The sequence below is a fragment of the Diabrotica undecimpunctata genome, chromosome 4 (genome assembly GCF_040954645.1).
Source record: "Diabrotica undecimpunctata isolate CICGRU chromosome 4, icDiaUnde3, whole genome shotgun sequence".
In the NCBI taxonomy this organism is placed as follows: Eukaryota; Metazoa; Arthropoda; class Insecta; order Coleoptera; family Chrysomelidae; genus Diabrotica; species Diabrotica undecimpunctata.
The window spans coordinates 137,776,363-137,793,187 of NC_092806.1; the positions used below are offsets into that span (position 1 = coordinate 137,776,363).

Sequence of the window (16,825 nt, forward strand, 5' to 3'; positions counted from 1 at the left end):
TACTAGTTGTAGTGTTGTATGAGTTTAAATTTTTGCTTGAAGTAAAATATACAATTGAACATAAAACAAAATTAAAATTCTATAAATTTTGAAAAAAATTGAAAATCCAAAAATTTACAAAAGTGTTTGGCAAACTCATCATTTAACTTAATTCTGCTGAAGTATGTAAATATTAATAGCAATCAATATATAAACGAATATACAGTTAACAATTCTTACAATCACGAACTATTTTCTTTTCCAGTAACTCCTCTTTAGTAAAGATACAAACCAAAGCTTCGTTACTGTCGGTAAAGTACCGAGTTTCACAGATCTTTTTTGCTTTATATTTTATGCAAGTAGACTTAAGTCAACAGATGCCGATCAAGAAGATACTATTAGATATAACGGTTGGTTCCAATTTAACACACAACTTACATGATCTTCCTACTCGACGCAATTGTTGCAAGTATTATGGCAAAGCATTTCTGAAATTTGAGATTACCAACATTTTGTATGACAGAACAGAAATGAAACAACTGTCACAACACCATCGAGCAAAAAGATGGAAGAGGGAATGTAAAGGTAGTGGGGGAAAAAATGTTGTTAGACGGGAAGTGCCATTTTGAGAGGCCACATTAAACAAGGAAAGAGAGTCTATTTCCTTGTATAAGAAATCAATTTAGTTGGGTAATGTTGTTGTTTGTCTCAACTGTCACATGAAAGCTTATTTATATTGAAGTTTTTTAACAATTGTGTCACATTTCAGACTATTATCGTTATTTAATTAAAACTTAATTATGCTCTAGTGTTAAAAAAAGTATTTTAAATGTTTGGAACATAGTGCTTATAATAATATTGGAACATAGTCTCAAATTGGCGACAAATTGGTGACACATTTGGCGACTTTGCATTTCCGGATATGTCCGCCATATTAAGAGGCCACTTTTATGAATTTTGGTCTCCTTATCATAACGATTAGATTCCCTCTTTTTTCTTTTTGCTCGATGCACAACACACATAAAAAAAGTTCGAAAGTTAGAATTCACTCTTATTCAATCATATTTCTTTAAATTTATTCTTATTCTTTCTGTGCAATGAACTCAAATAAAAAATTTTACTCAGTAAAAAACATCTATTTTCATAACGAAAGATTATAAATAAAATATAGTAGCAAAGACACTTATTTCTATTGTTGTAACCTCTACAGCTAACTAAACTCTTTATAAATTGATCGCTTGCGAGGTACAATACCTAAAAACGAACTGGATCGTCCTTGTTACAACATTTCTGCCACAAATTACCTCCCTTCCGTATGCAACTTTGTTTAGTTTTCCACTTCTTTTTCAGATTCGTCAGATGTACCGTTCACAACACCGAAAGAATTCTTTGCCATCTTATCGATTTCAGAAGATCTCTCGATAATAATTTTTGCCTTTTTGAGAGGCCGCTCCGAGTCGCTGTCTACAGAACGTGGAGAGGCGGGGCGTTTATCTACCTTTGAAGACGATTTTCCATCTTTATTGCCATTTGTCATCCCATTTGTGCGACGAACTTCTTCCTCTTTTTCATCTTTGATTTTTACATTTTCTTTAATTTTGACCTCTTCATTACTATTTACCTCTTTATTTCCTTTTTTGCCGTCGTCTTTACTTTTGACCTCTTCTTTAGCTTCTACTTCTTTTGGTTTATCTTCTTCTTTGTCATCCACAACTTCGACCATTTCGAGCGGATCCTTTTCTACAACTTGCTGTAAAATAAAATCAAATGATTAGATTAAATTATACATATATTATTATATCAATAATTTTTTTAATACACCAATACATGGTAATTAATATACATAAAGAATGTGTATAACTTAACTAAAGATTCTATACAGTTTTAATTCGGGTATTTATAATTCCATCGTGTAAAAGGTTTTAATCTATGTATTACAAATCTTCGAAGAAAAATTATTTACTGTTTTTTCGAACGAGAATAAACAAAATTTAAGTGTTTATTTTTAAATTACCTTGAGTAAAACGCTTTCTTTTTAAATCTCCTAAGTTGCAATAAGCACTTATCTTTGCTTAAAACTCGTCTTATAAAATTTTTTCTATCGATCATATCTGATCATACGATCACCCGGCATTAAGCTTAATTTAGATAGACAAGAAACAATGTTCTCGAAAAATAGCCTCATTCTATTTTTCCATCCATCCATCCAATGGCACTACAGCCCAAATCGGGCCTTGGCCTCCTTCAACAAGCTTTTCCAATCATTTCGATTTACCGCTGTTCTTTTCCATGAACGCGTTCCCAGGCAGTTCCTGGTATCCTCATCGACTTCGTCTTCGCATCTCTTTTTAGGTCTTCCAACAGGTCTTTTTCCCTGCATCCTTGCATTTAGTAATTTTCTGGGGATTCTATTCTCTTGCATGCGGACCACGTGCCCTGCCCACCGTAATCTCTGCAGTTTAGTGTATTGTGCTACAGTTGGTTCGCTGTATTGCTCGTATGTTTCTCTATTATACCTAATTCGCCAGTTGTTGTTTTCACTTATTGGGCCCAGTATCATACGTAATATTTTTCTTTCAAAAACATCTAATGCATTGGCAGATTTCTGTGTCACCACCCATGGTTCACAAACCATAACTTACTATGGGCCTGATTATTGTTTTATAGACCCGGAGTTTTGTTTTCCGGTGTACGTCTCGCGATTTGAATATGTGGCCCATCGCGAAATAGGCTTTATTTGCTAGCATAAACGTTCTATTTATTTCCGGTTCTTCTTCATTGCTTGCGACCAGATCCATTCCTAGGTATGTGAATCTATTCACATGTTCTATATCGTCAATAAGTGTTGTTGCGCCGGTCTATTTGATCTGGTTTGTATGAGTAGTTTTGTTTTATTTGTAATTATTGCTAGCCCTACTGCTTCTGCACTCTGTTTCAACTCAACGTAGGTTTCTTCCGCTGCATTCACTGTTCTGCTCATTATATTTATACCATCTGCGTATACTGCTAATTGGGTAGATTTGTTTGTAAGTATGTTATTTCCGCTCACCGTCAACTGTCTAATTACATACTTAAGAACAAGATTAAAGAGCGTTGGGGCCAGTCCGTCGCTTTGTTTCAGTCCTTGCGTTATCGTAAACGCATCAGTGATCTGTCCCTGAATACATACCTGTGCTTCTGTTTCTGTCATTGTCATTTGCACTAGTCGTATTAATTTTGATGGTATGCCAAATTCTTCCAATATATTAGGTAGAATTGTTCTATCTATTTGAATTATAGGTTTGTTTAAAATCTACAAAGAGATTGCAAAACGTCCATGTCATATTCCCATGCTTTCGCTAGTATTTGTTTAACTGTAAATAGTTGGTCAATGGTAGATCTATTTTGCCTAAACCCTGTTTGATATTCCCCGATGATGTTTTCCGTGAGAGAATCTTCGATTAATGATGTTTGTGAGTATTTTGTATCCCGAACAAAGTAAAGAGAAGCCTCTATAATTCTTACACAACAGTTTGTCTCTTTTTTTATGAATAGGACAGATTATACTTTTCTTCCATTGTTAGGGAATTTTTTCTTCTATCCATATCTCTCGTATTATCTGGTACATCTGTTGTGTCAAATTCCTTCCTCCTTGCTTGACTAGTTCTGCCGGTATTTTATCTATTCCCGGTGCTTTACGCTTTTTTGCCATAAATCTTTAAAACAAGCTTTCCAGTATAATTAATTTCCTCAAATCTACGAATCTTGATTTTTTCTTTGACGAAATAACCTACCGCTTATTTAGCGGGGCCACAAATGTACCTTCTGTTACTTTAGTTGCACTGATGTAGGGGATTTTGTTCCCAGAATCCATCCTCTTTACAAATTTTTCCATTAATCGGAGTTTGATGGGTAAGCGAGTACGATATATGTATTCAGGAATACAAGTGGTTTAGATGTTACGTTTTTTTTTGCCTTGTGTTAAATCTCTTTTAAGCCATTCCTTCTTTACAAAATGATGTTCCAGTCCATGGTATCCCACTTGCAATAAAAATAATAGTATATTCTAGCTGGAGGCATAGAAAATTCTATACCTTTTAAATCGCCGCAAATATACCAAAAATACTGTTGATATTGTATCTTCGATAGCAAAATCTTGATGTGGTCATACGCCTCTTTCATCTAAGCTGCATATGTAACAGGAATCGAAGGTTTTTCATTTCCAATATGCAGAAGCACTGCTTTTAAATTAAGTTTAGAGGTATCTATAAAGAACCTCCATTCCATAGGAATATGGTGTTCAGCCAACTCTTGAATAAAGACTCAACATCAGTAAAACACGCTGCAAGTCTATGCTGCGAACAAGCGCTGGAGGCTTGACATTTTTACTAATATACCTACAATATATTATTTTGGTTCACAATATTTAGAACAATTATCAAAACAAGTGAGACAGGACACCATAAACGTGTTTTATTTACTAATATCAAGTATTATTTATATCTTTTTCTAATTAACATCGAGTATGAGAAGATATAATTTGGATTTACATAAGAAAGTTGACATGTTTTGCGATTATTTTAAAGTTCCCATATTAACCGACTGACTCGTTTTACCTGGATGTACTGTATTTTGTAGAATACTACAAAACTAAAGTACTACGCTTCTTCTTCTTTTTATATAGACATGACTCTGTCTGTTTTTCAATGTGCCTCCAGTAAGTTGTCGTTCCATCGTTTTCGTGGTCTTCCTACTGTTCATTTTCCTATTGGGGAACCGCCTCTTGCCATCTTTACTACTCTATTTGTTGTCATTCTTATCCAGTTCTTGATGTTCTCCACCTTGCATCTACGTCATACATCTGTACTTCTAGCTCTATCCGATAGTGTCTGTCTTATCATCATCGTCAAGTGTTTTCGTCTCTGCTGTTTCTAACATTCTTTTTACACTTTTTGTGTCAGGTCCTGTTTCTGCCACGTTTGTCATTGTTGGTCTGATGACTGTTTTGTAAATTCGGCCTTTCATTGCGTTTCCGATATTTTTACTTCTAAATATTGTTTTATTCAGGCAACCTGAGGCTGTTTGCTCTATTCACTTGATTTTCTACTTCTCTTTCGAGCTTTCCGTAGCTAGATAATGTGACGCCTAGATATTTAAACTCCATCACTTGTTCTATTATCTGACCTTTCAGCTCCAATTTACATTTTAGTAAATTTGCTGTTGTTGTAACGATGCTCTGATCGTTTAACAGTTCGAACCGTGGGAGTGTCAATATTTGCGCATCCACTTCTACAACGTGACGGCCAAGTGGGATTCAGAACGGCTATTTAAGGCGTGTGAATAGCGGAATTAGATAGTCTTGTAGCTAGCACTCTAGGCTCCCTGACTCGCCGGTGTAGTGAACCTGCGAGCCATTCCGGACAGAGAGATTTCCGTATTGAGGATCATACTCTGTCCTTAGCCAAGCGGAACCCGTCGGTATTGTGTATTGAACATTGCCATGGGTCTGCACAGCTAAATATTTTGTTTGCGAGCGTATTCGGAGCTTTCGCTGAATTGAAGCGAAAGCGAGTATAAATCTGCGCGCGATCGATTTCCCCCATTTCGTTTCTTATTAGTACTAATTAATTTCTTTTCTTTTATAGACGTTCGCCGAGGACTTCGTTCATCGCGGGATCAAGACGGGGACGTAGAATTCGTTTTAGTTTTATTCATTGTACAAGTATACAACGTAGAATTCCTTTTTATTTTTATTTATTGTAGATATACTAAATTAATAGATTTATTTTTATTTCAAACCTGTGTTTTACTGAGTCTGTCGCCCCGAAAGAGCTACCCATCACAAACTGGCGCCCGAGCAAAAATTAATAACATGCCGACAGATAAAGACACAGACTCAGTAATAGGTACGTCGTGGATAAATCGACTTTGCAAAGAGGAATTGCAGAGCGAGGCCGAAAAATGCGGCTTAGATCCCAAGGGAACCGTCGACGAATTGAGAGCACGACTCAGAACCTATTTTAAAAATCGCGAGGAAGCTACAGGAACAATCCCAAAAGAAAAAACGTCCAAGGGAACAGAATCCGACACACTGAACTATGCATTTTTTTCTTTTTTGGGAAAATTAACGTGTTAAATTTTCTGGCGGTTATATTAAATTGGTGCAGCATACGTTGTAAATCATCTTCACTTTGAGAGAGTAGTATTACGTCGTCTGCATAGCAGATTATTTTAAGTTGTTTTTCTCCCATTTAGTATCCTTTTTTAGTTCTTACTTTTTTTATTATCTCAGCCATAATCAGGTTGAACAATAGAAGACTCAGGGAATCTCCCTGTCTTATCCCATTGCTAGCTTCAATAGGGTCGGCTAGTTCTTCTTCTACTTTTACTTTTATTGTGTTGTTTTGGTAGATATTTTTGATCGTTTCGATTATTCCTAGAAGTATCTCCCTTGCGTACAGTAAGTGGATAACGTCTTTTAATTTGACCCGGTCAAATGCCTTCTTAAAGTCTACAAAACATAGATATGCCGGTTTGTTGTATTCTAATGATTTTTCTTGCACTTGCCTCATTATAAATATAGCGTCGGTGCATGATATTCCCGACCTAAAACCTTGTTGTTCTTCTGCTAGTGTTATAATTTCATTCAGTTTATTTGTTATCACTTTGGTAGTTAATTTTAGTGTTGTGTTTAATAAATTAATTTCTCTGTAATTTTCCGGATCCGATTAGTCTCCTTTTTTGAAGAGTGGTATTAGGATGCTTGATCTCTATTCTTCAGGAGGAATTCTGTTTTGTTCTATTATTTTTTGGATTAATTTTGATAGTTGTTTGGTCAGATCTGGCCCTCTGTACTTTAGGGGTTCGTTCGGTATTCTTTTCTCTCCTGGTGATTTTCTAGTTTTTAATTTCCTTAATGCTTCTTTTACCTCTTCCTTCTCAATATTTATTTCTGTGTTTGTCGTCACCTCTGGTGTTAATGGTTAATTATCGTCACCTTTAACAAATAGTCTACCCATGTTTCCTTCTGAATGTGTTTCGTTTTTATTAGTTCGTTCATCTCTTTTCTTTGTCCTCTTATCATTCTCCATATTTCATTTCGTGTTCCATAGAAGTCGTGTTCCATCTATTTTGAGAAGCTCTGCCAGTGTTTCCTTTTTATTTGTCTAACTAAAGTATTCGTTTCATTTCTGATTCGTTTATAGTGGTTATATGCATGTTGTTTGTTGTGTGCTGTATTGTAAAAAGGCTTTCTTCTTTACTTCCTCTCTAAACCACGGTGTTTTCTTTTTTGATATGTTAGTGTTCGTTAAAAGTACTAAAAACGAAGTTAACAATCATACAAAAAGTGAAACTTACCAACACATCTGCATCGTCTGAAGGATCGTCGGGGATAGTTATGCACTCGGAAGTAACACTTTGCAGCGCCGAGAAAGATTTGACCCTCAGGAAACCTTTAGCTTGAATACCAGTACTAGTGGAAGGTTTGGAAGGAGTAGTTTTAGTAGTTTTGTTAACTCCACTAGGCCCTGCTACGGGAGTTGTACTTGGACTATTGGATCTATTTACGGTCGCCTGAGTCCTCTTTATGAGAGATAGGCCTGGAGGAAGCGTGGGCGTTGTTAGGGTCGCAGTGGTAGTCGTGGGTTTGGGTGCTGAATCGGCAACAAAGATAACGTCGTCGTCGTCTTTTGAAGTCGGAGCATTAGATGGCGTCGAAGTAGGTGGAAACCGAATGTTTTTAATACCTAAAAGAAAAAAAAACAATGTATTATTTTAATTAAAAATATTTTACAATAAGGTAAAATATCGTACAAATAATAGTTCATACTATATAGTCTGTCCGCTGGTTCTTTGCACTGTAGGGTAAGGGCGGTCGTAAGTAAGGTTCTTTTCAATGTTAAGAAGCTGAGGGAGAATAAAACCCATCTTTGAACGAAGCCCAAGTTTGTTATTTTCTCTAATTTTTTTTTAGATATTAAAATATGTTCTTACAATCACACACGGTCTGGGCTGCTTACTCAGCATCAGTGTCTTAAGAATTACCACATTTACAAAAATAATTATACAATTACTTACTCGATATTACACAATCTTGACCCAGTTAAATATTAAATATTTGATATTATTTAATATAGATTAATCTTTCTAATATATAATATGAAAATCTTAAGAATTACGCCCATCAATCACATTACATCAGTTTGAAATTATTGACTAAGATACTTGCTGAGAAAATAAGTAAAAAGTATCAAATCTGCGAAAAGCAATAATGGTTTCGGTGTAACAGATCAACTGTCGATGCCATATTCATAATAACACAAATAGGAGAAAAAGCAATATAATCTAATACACCTGCATTCATGTGTTTTATCGACCTCACTAAAGCCTTCGACAGCCACTATAACACAGATAATAAAGGATATTAACTCTGATTACAAAACAAGAATAAAAATAGGAATGAAACCAACGGAGGAAGTCAACATTCAATCAGGTATAAGACAGGGTGATAGCTTGAGCCCGTTATTGTTTAACTTGATAATGGACAAACTAATAGAAGAAGTAAAAAAGTCGGGAACATCAGCATTGTTAGCGAATTGTACACCAGGTGAATTTTTTGATGCTGTCATAGATGATAAAGTAATATCCCTATCTGCGATGAAACAAACAACTATTCGATTTAACTTCTTACAGCTGAGGACGCTACACCAGATCTGATTCCCAGACCAGATTACAAGCATGTAAACTCCCACCAAAAAGTCTGAAATTAGACATTTTCTAGGATTAGTGGCTTGGATGGGATTAGTGATCCCATCCAAGGGATTCTTCAGAATGATCAGATGTTACGTTTTTTCTGTCTTACTGTATGGCTGTGAAAGTTGGACAATGGACTCTGAAATAGAAAAAAGAATAGATGCCTTTGAGATGTATATATACAGACGAATGTTGAGGATTCCATGGGTACAAAGAGTTACTAATGTTGAGGTACTTCGTCGCATGTGTAAACAAAAAGAATTACTAAGAATAATCAAAGAGAGGAAAATGCAATACTTGGGTCATGTGCTGAGAGGCGAAAGATATGAATTACTTCAAGTTATACTGGAAGGAAAAGTACAGGGCAAGAGATCAGTAGGAAGACGCCAGAACTCGTGGCTGAAAGACCTGAGGAGATGGTTCGACCGCTCATCCGCAGAGATCTTTCGCGCAGCAGTTTCCAAAACTACAATTGCCATTTGGATCGCCAACCTTCGAAAGGAGACGGCGCAATGAGAAGAAGAAGATGGGATTAGTAAAACAGCCATCACTGCCTGACTACTGGAGTACAGATGAGCTATTTAGTAATAAGTATGATGATACATTTCGCTGCTAATGCGGCGGCAGATAAAAGCGACAAATTGTATAAAATAACACCATTGCTGAATATTTTAAAAACAAATTTTCAGTCCAAGTATGGGATAAAATTATTCAAACTTCTGGGTCTGGATACACATAATATCAAAAATATGCAGGCAAAGAAGACACTACGATCACTCCTAAAAAAGTTGTACTATATCTGCGAAAATGACTGCGGCATTTAAATTATAAATAAAGATAAGAGAAACATTCTTATGCTTTCTACAAAACATGGAAACGAAATGATAGAAGTGCCATGTATTAAGCACATCAAACTGAAACCCAAGGTTGTAGTAGACTACAACAAAGGTAAAGCAGCTGTTAATTTATCAGATCAAAATCCACAAGGAAAATAATTCCTGTAGCTGGCTGTATACCACGTATAACAAAAAGAGGTTAGTCTTTGTATGTGGGTATATTTTATTTTATAAAAACCCTTAAAAGGGCAACATTAAAAGCACGAACGTTTTCGGAACAACTGTTCCATCATCAGGTTAAAATACAGGTTACCATGCCTGAGCCACCAAAATATTTGGGTAAAAACCCTTTAAAATGTAATGTGTTACCAAAGATTGTACATGATGTTGAAGTAAAATCTAATTAAAATATTAAACATCATATAATATTATCAACATCATGTACAATCTTTGGTAACACATTACATTTTAAAGGGTTTTTACCCAAATATTTTGGTGGCTCAGGCATGGTAACCTGTATTTTAACCTGATGATGGAACAGTTGTTCCGAAAACGTTCGTGCTTTTAATGTTGCCCTTTTAAGGGTTTTTATAAAATAAAATATACCCACATACAAAGACTAACCTCTTTTTTTTTTATCAGATCAATTTGGAGCCTATTCAAATTTACTCAGGAAAAGTGTAAAGTGGTTCCGAAAAGTGGGATTTGAACTTATTGTAACCACATTTTTAGTAAATGCGTACATTTTATATAAACTGGTAACAAGAAATACGGTCTCTATAACAGATTTCAAAAAAGATGTGGTCAAGCACCTAATAAAAGCCGAGGTAACTGTAGACTGTGCCACTCAGACCTCAGCTTGTGAAAACCAAGTCATTAAAGTGAAGAAAGATGGGAATAAACATAGAAGAAGAAAAATGTGCAAGAACTGCTACAAAAAAACACACGGACAAAATACGCCATGAATAAAACCAAAAGCTCGACACATACTGTGAAAATCAGCCACATTTTTGTATAGACTGTTTTGGTGAGGTTCACACATAATTTTTTATGTACGTATGTTATACATTGTATGTAGAGTTTCTAAATACATTTTACTAAAAATTCAATTTTTTTTATCACTTCCTATCAAATAACTGGGACTATTTTCAAATAATTTAATGGGCTATTCTTACCGTATATACCTTCTAGGACACGTGGATCTTTTAGTCTGAGATATTAAACATTATTATGAACCAGCAGCCTAACAAGCATTAAAAAAGGTGTTGGTCTCATGGGACCAACGTGGCAGAGAACGTGTTAATAGACAGAATTCCTAATACACAAATCAGACACATCACATTTAGGCAATACTAGTGTTGGTCCCACGGGATCAACGTGGGAAGGAACGTGTTAATAGACAGAATTCCTACTACACAAAAATCATGTGTAAAGTCCATGATATCGTCAGATGGGGACGCCAACGAAGACGAGAATGGACCAACACATTAACAGAATAAGAAGGGAGAGACTTGCTCGAATAGTAAGAGATGTAAGACCAGAAGGTAAAAGACCACAAGGCAGATCCTCTAGGAGATGGAGAGATAGCTGGCAGTCAACATCGCATCGCAAATACTGCTAAATCAGACCGGAAACAACAGGCCTTAAGGCCTAACATACGAAGAAGAAGAATCACACCATACAACACGTATGAATATATTCAACAATTATTTTTTACATTACGCCGCTTTTTTATGAAATGAACCTGCGTATTCGTATACAAACAAAGAGATTAATATGAAGGACAGTAATTGATCTTGAGATTTTGAGGTCCTGAAAAATTATAAAAAATACTTCAAAAAACGAACGAGATATTGGCCATTTTGTAATTGTGACATCGACAACCTACATAAGTTTTGATTTAATTTGTATAATTTAGTAATGACACATGCGCTAAGCACCAACGAGGCGAATACATTTACGTTGCACAAATGTTAACAACGGAACATACCAGACCTGCAAAAATGAAAATAAAGCTAAAAATACTCACCAGCAATAAACTCCGTTCTCAAATTCTTCCTAATCTGTATCAAGGAGTTGATTGAACTACTCAGAATCTCCTGCAACTTATTGTGCACTACAGCCAGCGCTTCCACACTTGTCGCATTCGCCTGCGCCCTGTTCAGCTGGGTTAGAGTGTATGAGAGGTTGGAATTGACACGAGCTGCAGCTCGAACGGTTTTCTCGAACCATTCGTGTTTGATCGCATTTATAGGTCGAATTGGCCGAAGCGCAGTTGGTACTGGTGTTACTACTGGGGCTTTTGCTCGAAGCGTACCAGGAGCTACACGAACATATCCTGCTTGAGGTCGGCCTGTTAAAAAGGAAGTTTGATTTAAATATTTAATATTTTAATAAACAGTTTGTTTCAATATTTTATTATCTATCTATTTTGAAACAAATACTATTATTTGCAACAATCAAACAACACCAAAGGGAATAATACCAAGATTTTTGTTCCTACATATTTCCTTACATTACATGAATTTGTATGTCTATATAATTCGTCTATTATTATACATTGCGCGTTTGTAGTCTCGTATATCCAACATATTTTCAGTAGTAATATCCCTAGGACATTGATAACAGACGAGATAATTTCATGACAATCGAAAGCTCGTTCCTTGGTAACAGCACGAAGCCGAAGGCTGAGCAACGAGCTTGAGAAATTTGTCATGAAATTATGAGGCATTCATCAATGTCCGAGGGATATTCGGCGGATAATTTTTCGAAAAAAAAAAAATCATAACTCAACATAACGAAACATTTATTTATTAAAAGTACAGTTAGTGAAAGTAGAATTATTAAAATTTAAGTTAACATTAGATTCGTTGCTGTTCTCTACTATAGAAGATCTATTACCACGCATAATATTTATAATCTTGTTGTGGTGTTCTTGATCGAGATTCAAGTATGGTTTTATAGAATTCTGATTGCCATGACCAGTAATTTTTAGCAATTGTTGTTCTTCTACACCACTTTTTGCTAATTCGCTAACAGCAGTTGATCTATTCGAGTGATTTGTTATCTTTTTCTCCTTTACATTCAAGCCAATTGCTTCAGCAGAAGATTTAGTCCATCCATTCATTGTATTTCTTCCAACAGGTACATTATCGTACCATTTGTCAGTTTCATTTTTCCAGTGTCGATTTGGTTTTGGTTTTGATTATTTGGATGAAGTTGTCAAACTCGATCGTGTTGTCATAGGGATTGAAAATTGCACTGAATGCAATTATCAGTCTAATGTTGACATGATTGGGTGACATTGTTCCACATGACACAAAATGACGAAATTTGAATGGTTGTTAGAACAGTCGAAAAATTATCTGAATAACAAAACTTAAATTAATGACATTTTTGGATAATTGATCTAATAGGTCCATTAAGTTGACCTATTAGATTAGTTTGACAATTGAAATGTGTAGTATTTACATGATATTACAAAAAAATCTCGTCTAGGGATTCATCAATATTTTAGTGGAACTATTTTAAATAAACAATCAAAACATCAAACTCATTATTTTGCTCATAACTTTCTTTCTTTCTCCCCTTCCTTTTACCCTAACAGGGTGTCGGATTGCTCATAACTTAAAAACTGTAAAATGATATAAAATTGTTATTGTTTACTTTACTTATTGCAATTTACAATATACTCAAAAAATAGATAAGCAAATAGATAGTTTGGAACAGAAGTGATCCAAGTGACGTTGCATACAATTTGAGAAAATGAACAAAACGTGTATTATTAAATTTCTAGAATATGAAATTGATTACGTACACTTTTATTTTTTATTAACTTTGTAGAACAGTTTTATGTTGTAATGACAGTATTATCACATCAACTGACTTGTTTTTGTTTTATTTTTTTTATTCCTTGCACTTGGATCACTTCTGTTGAAAGTTTATTTATTCAGGCTATAATGCAGAAATGTGCCAACCTGACAAGTTTATAGAAAATGAATGAATGAAATGTTAAACTGCTCTTTTATTTATTTTCCAAACTAAACAAAAACATTAGAAACAATTAAGTTATTTTCGTAGACTATTCGTCGACGTCTTCGTCTTCTTCTCCACACGGGTTTGGTAGGATGTTGTTTTGCTCAGTTTCATCATATTCATTCGAATTTTCAGTTTCATGTTGACCTCCAAGCTGATGTCTTTCTCTGCGGTCCTTATGGGGTATATTAAGATAGAATCGATGATGTATTGGAGGCACATACTTCAGCATCTTCTTAAGATCTATCATTTTTAGGTACGAAATAGGGTTAGCATTGCTTGTAGTTGGTGGATACAAACTGTTTAAATCAGTAAAATAAGTTGTTGTGGCGCTGTTCGTGAAGACTGCAGTTTCATAACTATCTGAATAATCATCGTTAAATTATATCTTATTGTCATTTTTCAGAAATCAGATTTTTTTCATCATTGAAATCAGAGGTATCTTACCAGCCAGCTTTTTGGACTTTCCTACGGTTTGTGAGATACCAGCAATATCTAAGAATTTACTAACCATGTTGTTCACGATAAAGGGTTTCGTTTTCCTACAGTTGGCGACGAGTTTCATCCACTGGTCAGGAGTGTAAACATGCTCTTTTCTCTTTTGTGCCCTTGAAATATCCGAAAAGTGCGAATCATTGGGTAAAACTGTGTGACCACTCACCAAAAAGCATACGATTACTTCTTTTAAGTTTGGTGTAGCATTCACAAGATACATCATGTAACATAGCATATTCCAATTTCGGTTCTGCCCCGTACATAAATCACTAAAAGTGACTAATTTTTTTATATTTTTGGAAACCGCCTCTTTTATGTTGGAATGAAGGAAAGAGTGATGTGAAGGCAAGAGTGATGTGAAGGCAAGAGTCATGTTATGAGTCATGTCGTGAAATTGTTTTTAAAAGTAATTCACAATAGAATACATAAGAAATTAGATGAAAACATAAGTAATACACAAATGGGATTTAAGAAAGGACTGGGAACACGAGATGTACTGTTTGCAGTAAGTGTTCTTTCGCAGAGATGCTTAGATATACATCAGGAAGTATAAGCCGCATAATCGGCTTAAAGAAAGACGTAAATCTTGTGGCTACGCAATCTCCGTAAATGGTTTGGATGCAGTTCAATTGAACTATTCAGGAGCGTAACCAACAAAATTATAATTGCCAGAATGATTTCCAATCTCCGATAGGAGCGGAACTTGAAGAAGAAGAAGAAGGCAAGATATTACTTCTTGCGAGCCCCTGCCACCCATCGATCCATACCACATGTTCATGATTATCTTTTCATTGTCAGGTAAATATAAGTGAACGCCAAAATTAAAAGTTTGCAGTTGTCGAAGATAGTACACTTCACCCGTTTGGACATAAGGTGTTGGTAATGTCCTCTTCAAATCAAATGTTAAAAGACATGTAGTTCCATGGTGATTATCCCTCTGTGTTCTTATTTGAATGCATTTCTCAATGTCCGATTCTGTGGAAAGATGAACCCTGAATATATCGCAAGTTTTACATGTATCTTTTTTAGGTAAATAAAAATGTAAATTAAATTGACTGTTAAAGATGTGCAGATAAAAAAATGCTTTCTCTGGTTCTTTTCCATCATCTTCACATTTAGAAACGTAGATTTTATATAGTTGAGACCTACAAAGAGTAGGTGGCAAGTACTGACGTTTACTAGAACGTTGACCGTAGTGACTAGTGTAGCGAGGAAAGCTTTTAATACGGTCTTTTATGTTCAACTTCATCGCCTTTTTTGTTTCCAGATGGTACATTTCCTCGTTGATCTGGTGAGGGTATATTTTTGATTGCATTACTTTTATGTCCAAGTGCATAATCCAGTCTTTTGTTGCTGATCTAAACTACTGAGAGAAATAATTTCTTACAAACTTGTTGCTCATTAAACATGAATTGACGAGTCGATTGCTTATGGCTTGGTCTGCGATTAGTTCGATTCTTTCGTCTTTTTGGTGCACATAACTTGACTGTTCCACAAATCCACATAGTTTGCCCATTCAAATCGAGGTTATAAAAGCGCCCATGTATTGTTTTTTGCATGCCTATGCTGATTTTGCCTGCGCATTGTCTTTTGTATTGGCAATTAACAGGACGAAAATTTATGGCAGGTACAGTCTTGCCTTTGTAGTTTACATACTCTTCGCCGCGGTTTCTTTTTGCCTTAATTATATTACGTTTCCATGCTGTGGTATTCTGACGTTTCCTTATTGAGACTTCCTGTGAACGGCCCAAATTTTCTATAGCTGCAATTAAGGCTCCTGGTTCTTCACTATCTATCACAAGTTGCTGAATTTTCTCTGCATGAATAACATGAAAAAAGGTGTTTTATACATAGTATCATTGTTTAATCATGTACGGACATTTTCTCGATCTTAAGGACTGAGATCCAAAATGCAAGTGACGCGACGCCATGATTTATCCATTAGTTACTTCTTTAGACTAACTGGTAAACATTAAAGTAAAGCAGGTATAAAGTTCCTGTTATACATTTAGAAAATTGTCTTATTTACAAAAAAAAAAATAATAATAATATTAAATGTTTTTCTTTACCTGCCACGTGAGGCTATCAGCCAAATCTTTGACTTCTATTTCGAAAATCGATCAAACAAATTTACCAAATAACTTTCCCTAAATTATTAAACAATGATAATATGCCACCTACAATAAGTAGAAAATACCTGCTGGTGAATGTTCACTTGTGCTTAAGGTCTCGTTGCCACTATTCTCGTTTTCAGTTACATGAAACAAATCACTTTCATCTGTTGCATATGGGTCAGATTCGGAACTATTTTCCATGTACATTAATGCCACCTGCACAATTTTTTGTGTTCTGGTACTTCCACATGACTTTGTAAAATTAAGTAGGGTTCTAATCTAATAATTACAAATTATTGCTGTTTTACTTTATGCTGTTTATCAACTGTTTACTTCAAATCAAACAATTTAACAATTAGCAGCTGACAAGTTCGACCGTCAATAAATTACACGGAGAGAGGTTACGTTCACGTGCTCTTTGGATCACTTCTGTCTGCAGCATACAACAGAGTTAAAGTGATCCAAAGAGCATGTGCGTACATGGATTACTTTTGCGCCGAGACAATTTTATAAATTCATACAACAGAAATAGGTACCAAAGGTATTATAGTATTAAGAATAACATGTGATGTGGTTTAGTTCTGCAATAAGTTAAAGTCGGTATCGTGGAGGTCAGAAATGGGTCTAACGCAA

The 16,825-nt window shown here is 35.2% G+C and overlaps 1 protein-coding gene across 1 annotated transcript in view; it reads right to left on the bottom strand.

The window, feature by feature from the left end:
• Nucleotides 1-1,094: 1,094 nt before the first annotated feature.
• The window catches only part of LOC140440103 (uncharacterized), a 41,259-nt gene continuing 25,528 nt past the window's right edge, over nt 1,095-16,825 (bottom strand). The window contains exons 12-14 of the mRNA XM_072530383.1: nt 11,578-11,901; nt 7,318-7,706; nt 1,095-1,729 (exon numbers count right to left, since the gene is read on the bottom strand). Coding sequence (XP_072386484.1) covers nt 1,307-1,729; nt 7,318-7,706; nt 11,578-11,901 — 1,136 coding nt within the window. The 3' untranslated portion in view covers nt 1,095-1,306. The remainder of the gene's footprint in view (nt 1,730-7,317; nt 7,707-11,577; nt 11,902-16,825) is intronic.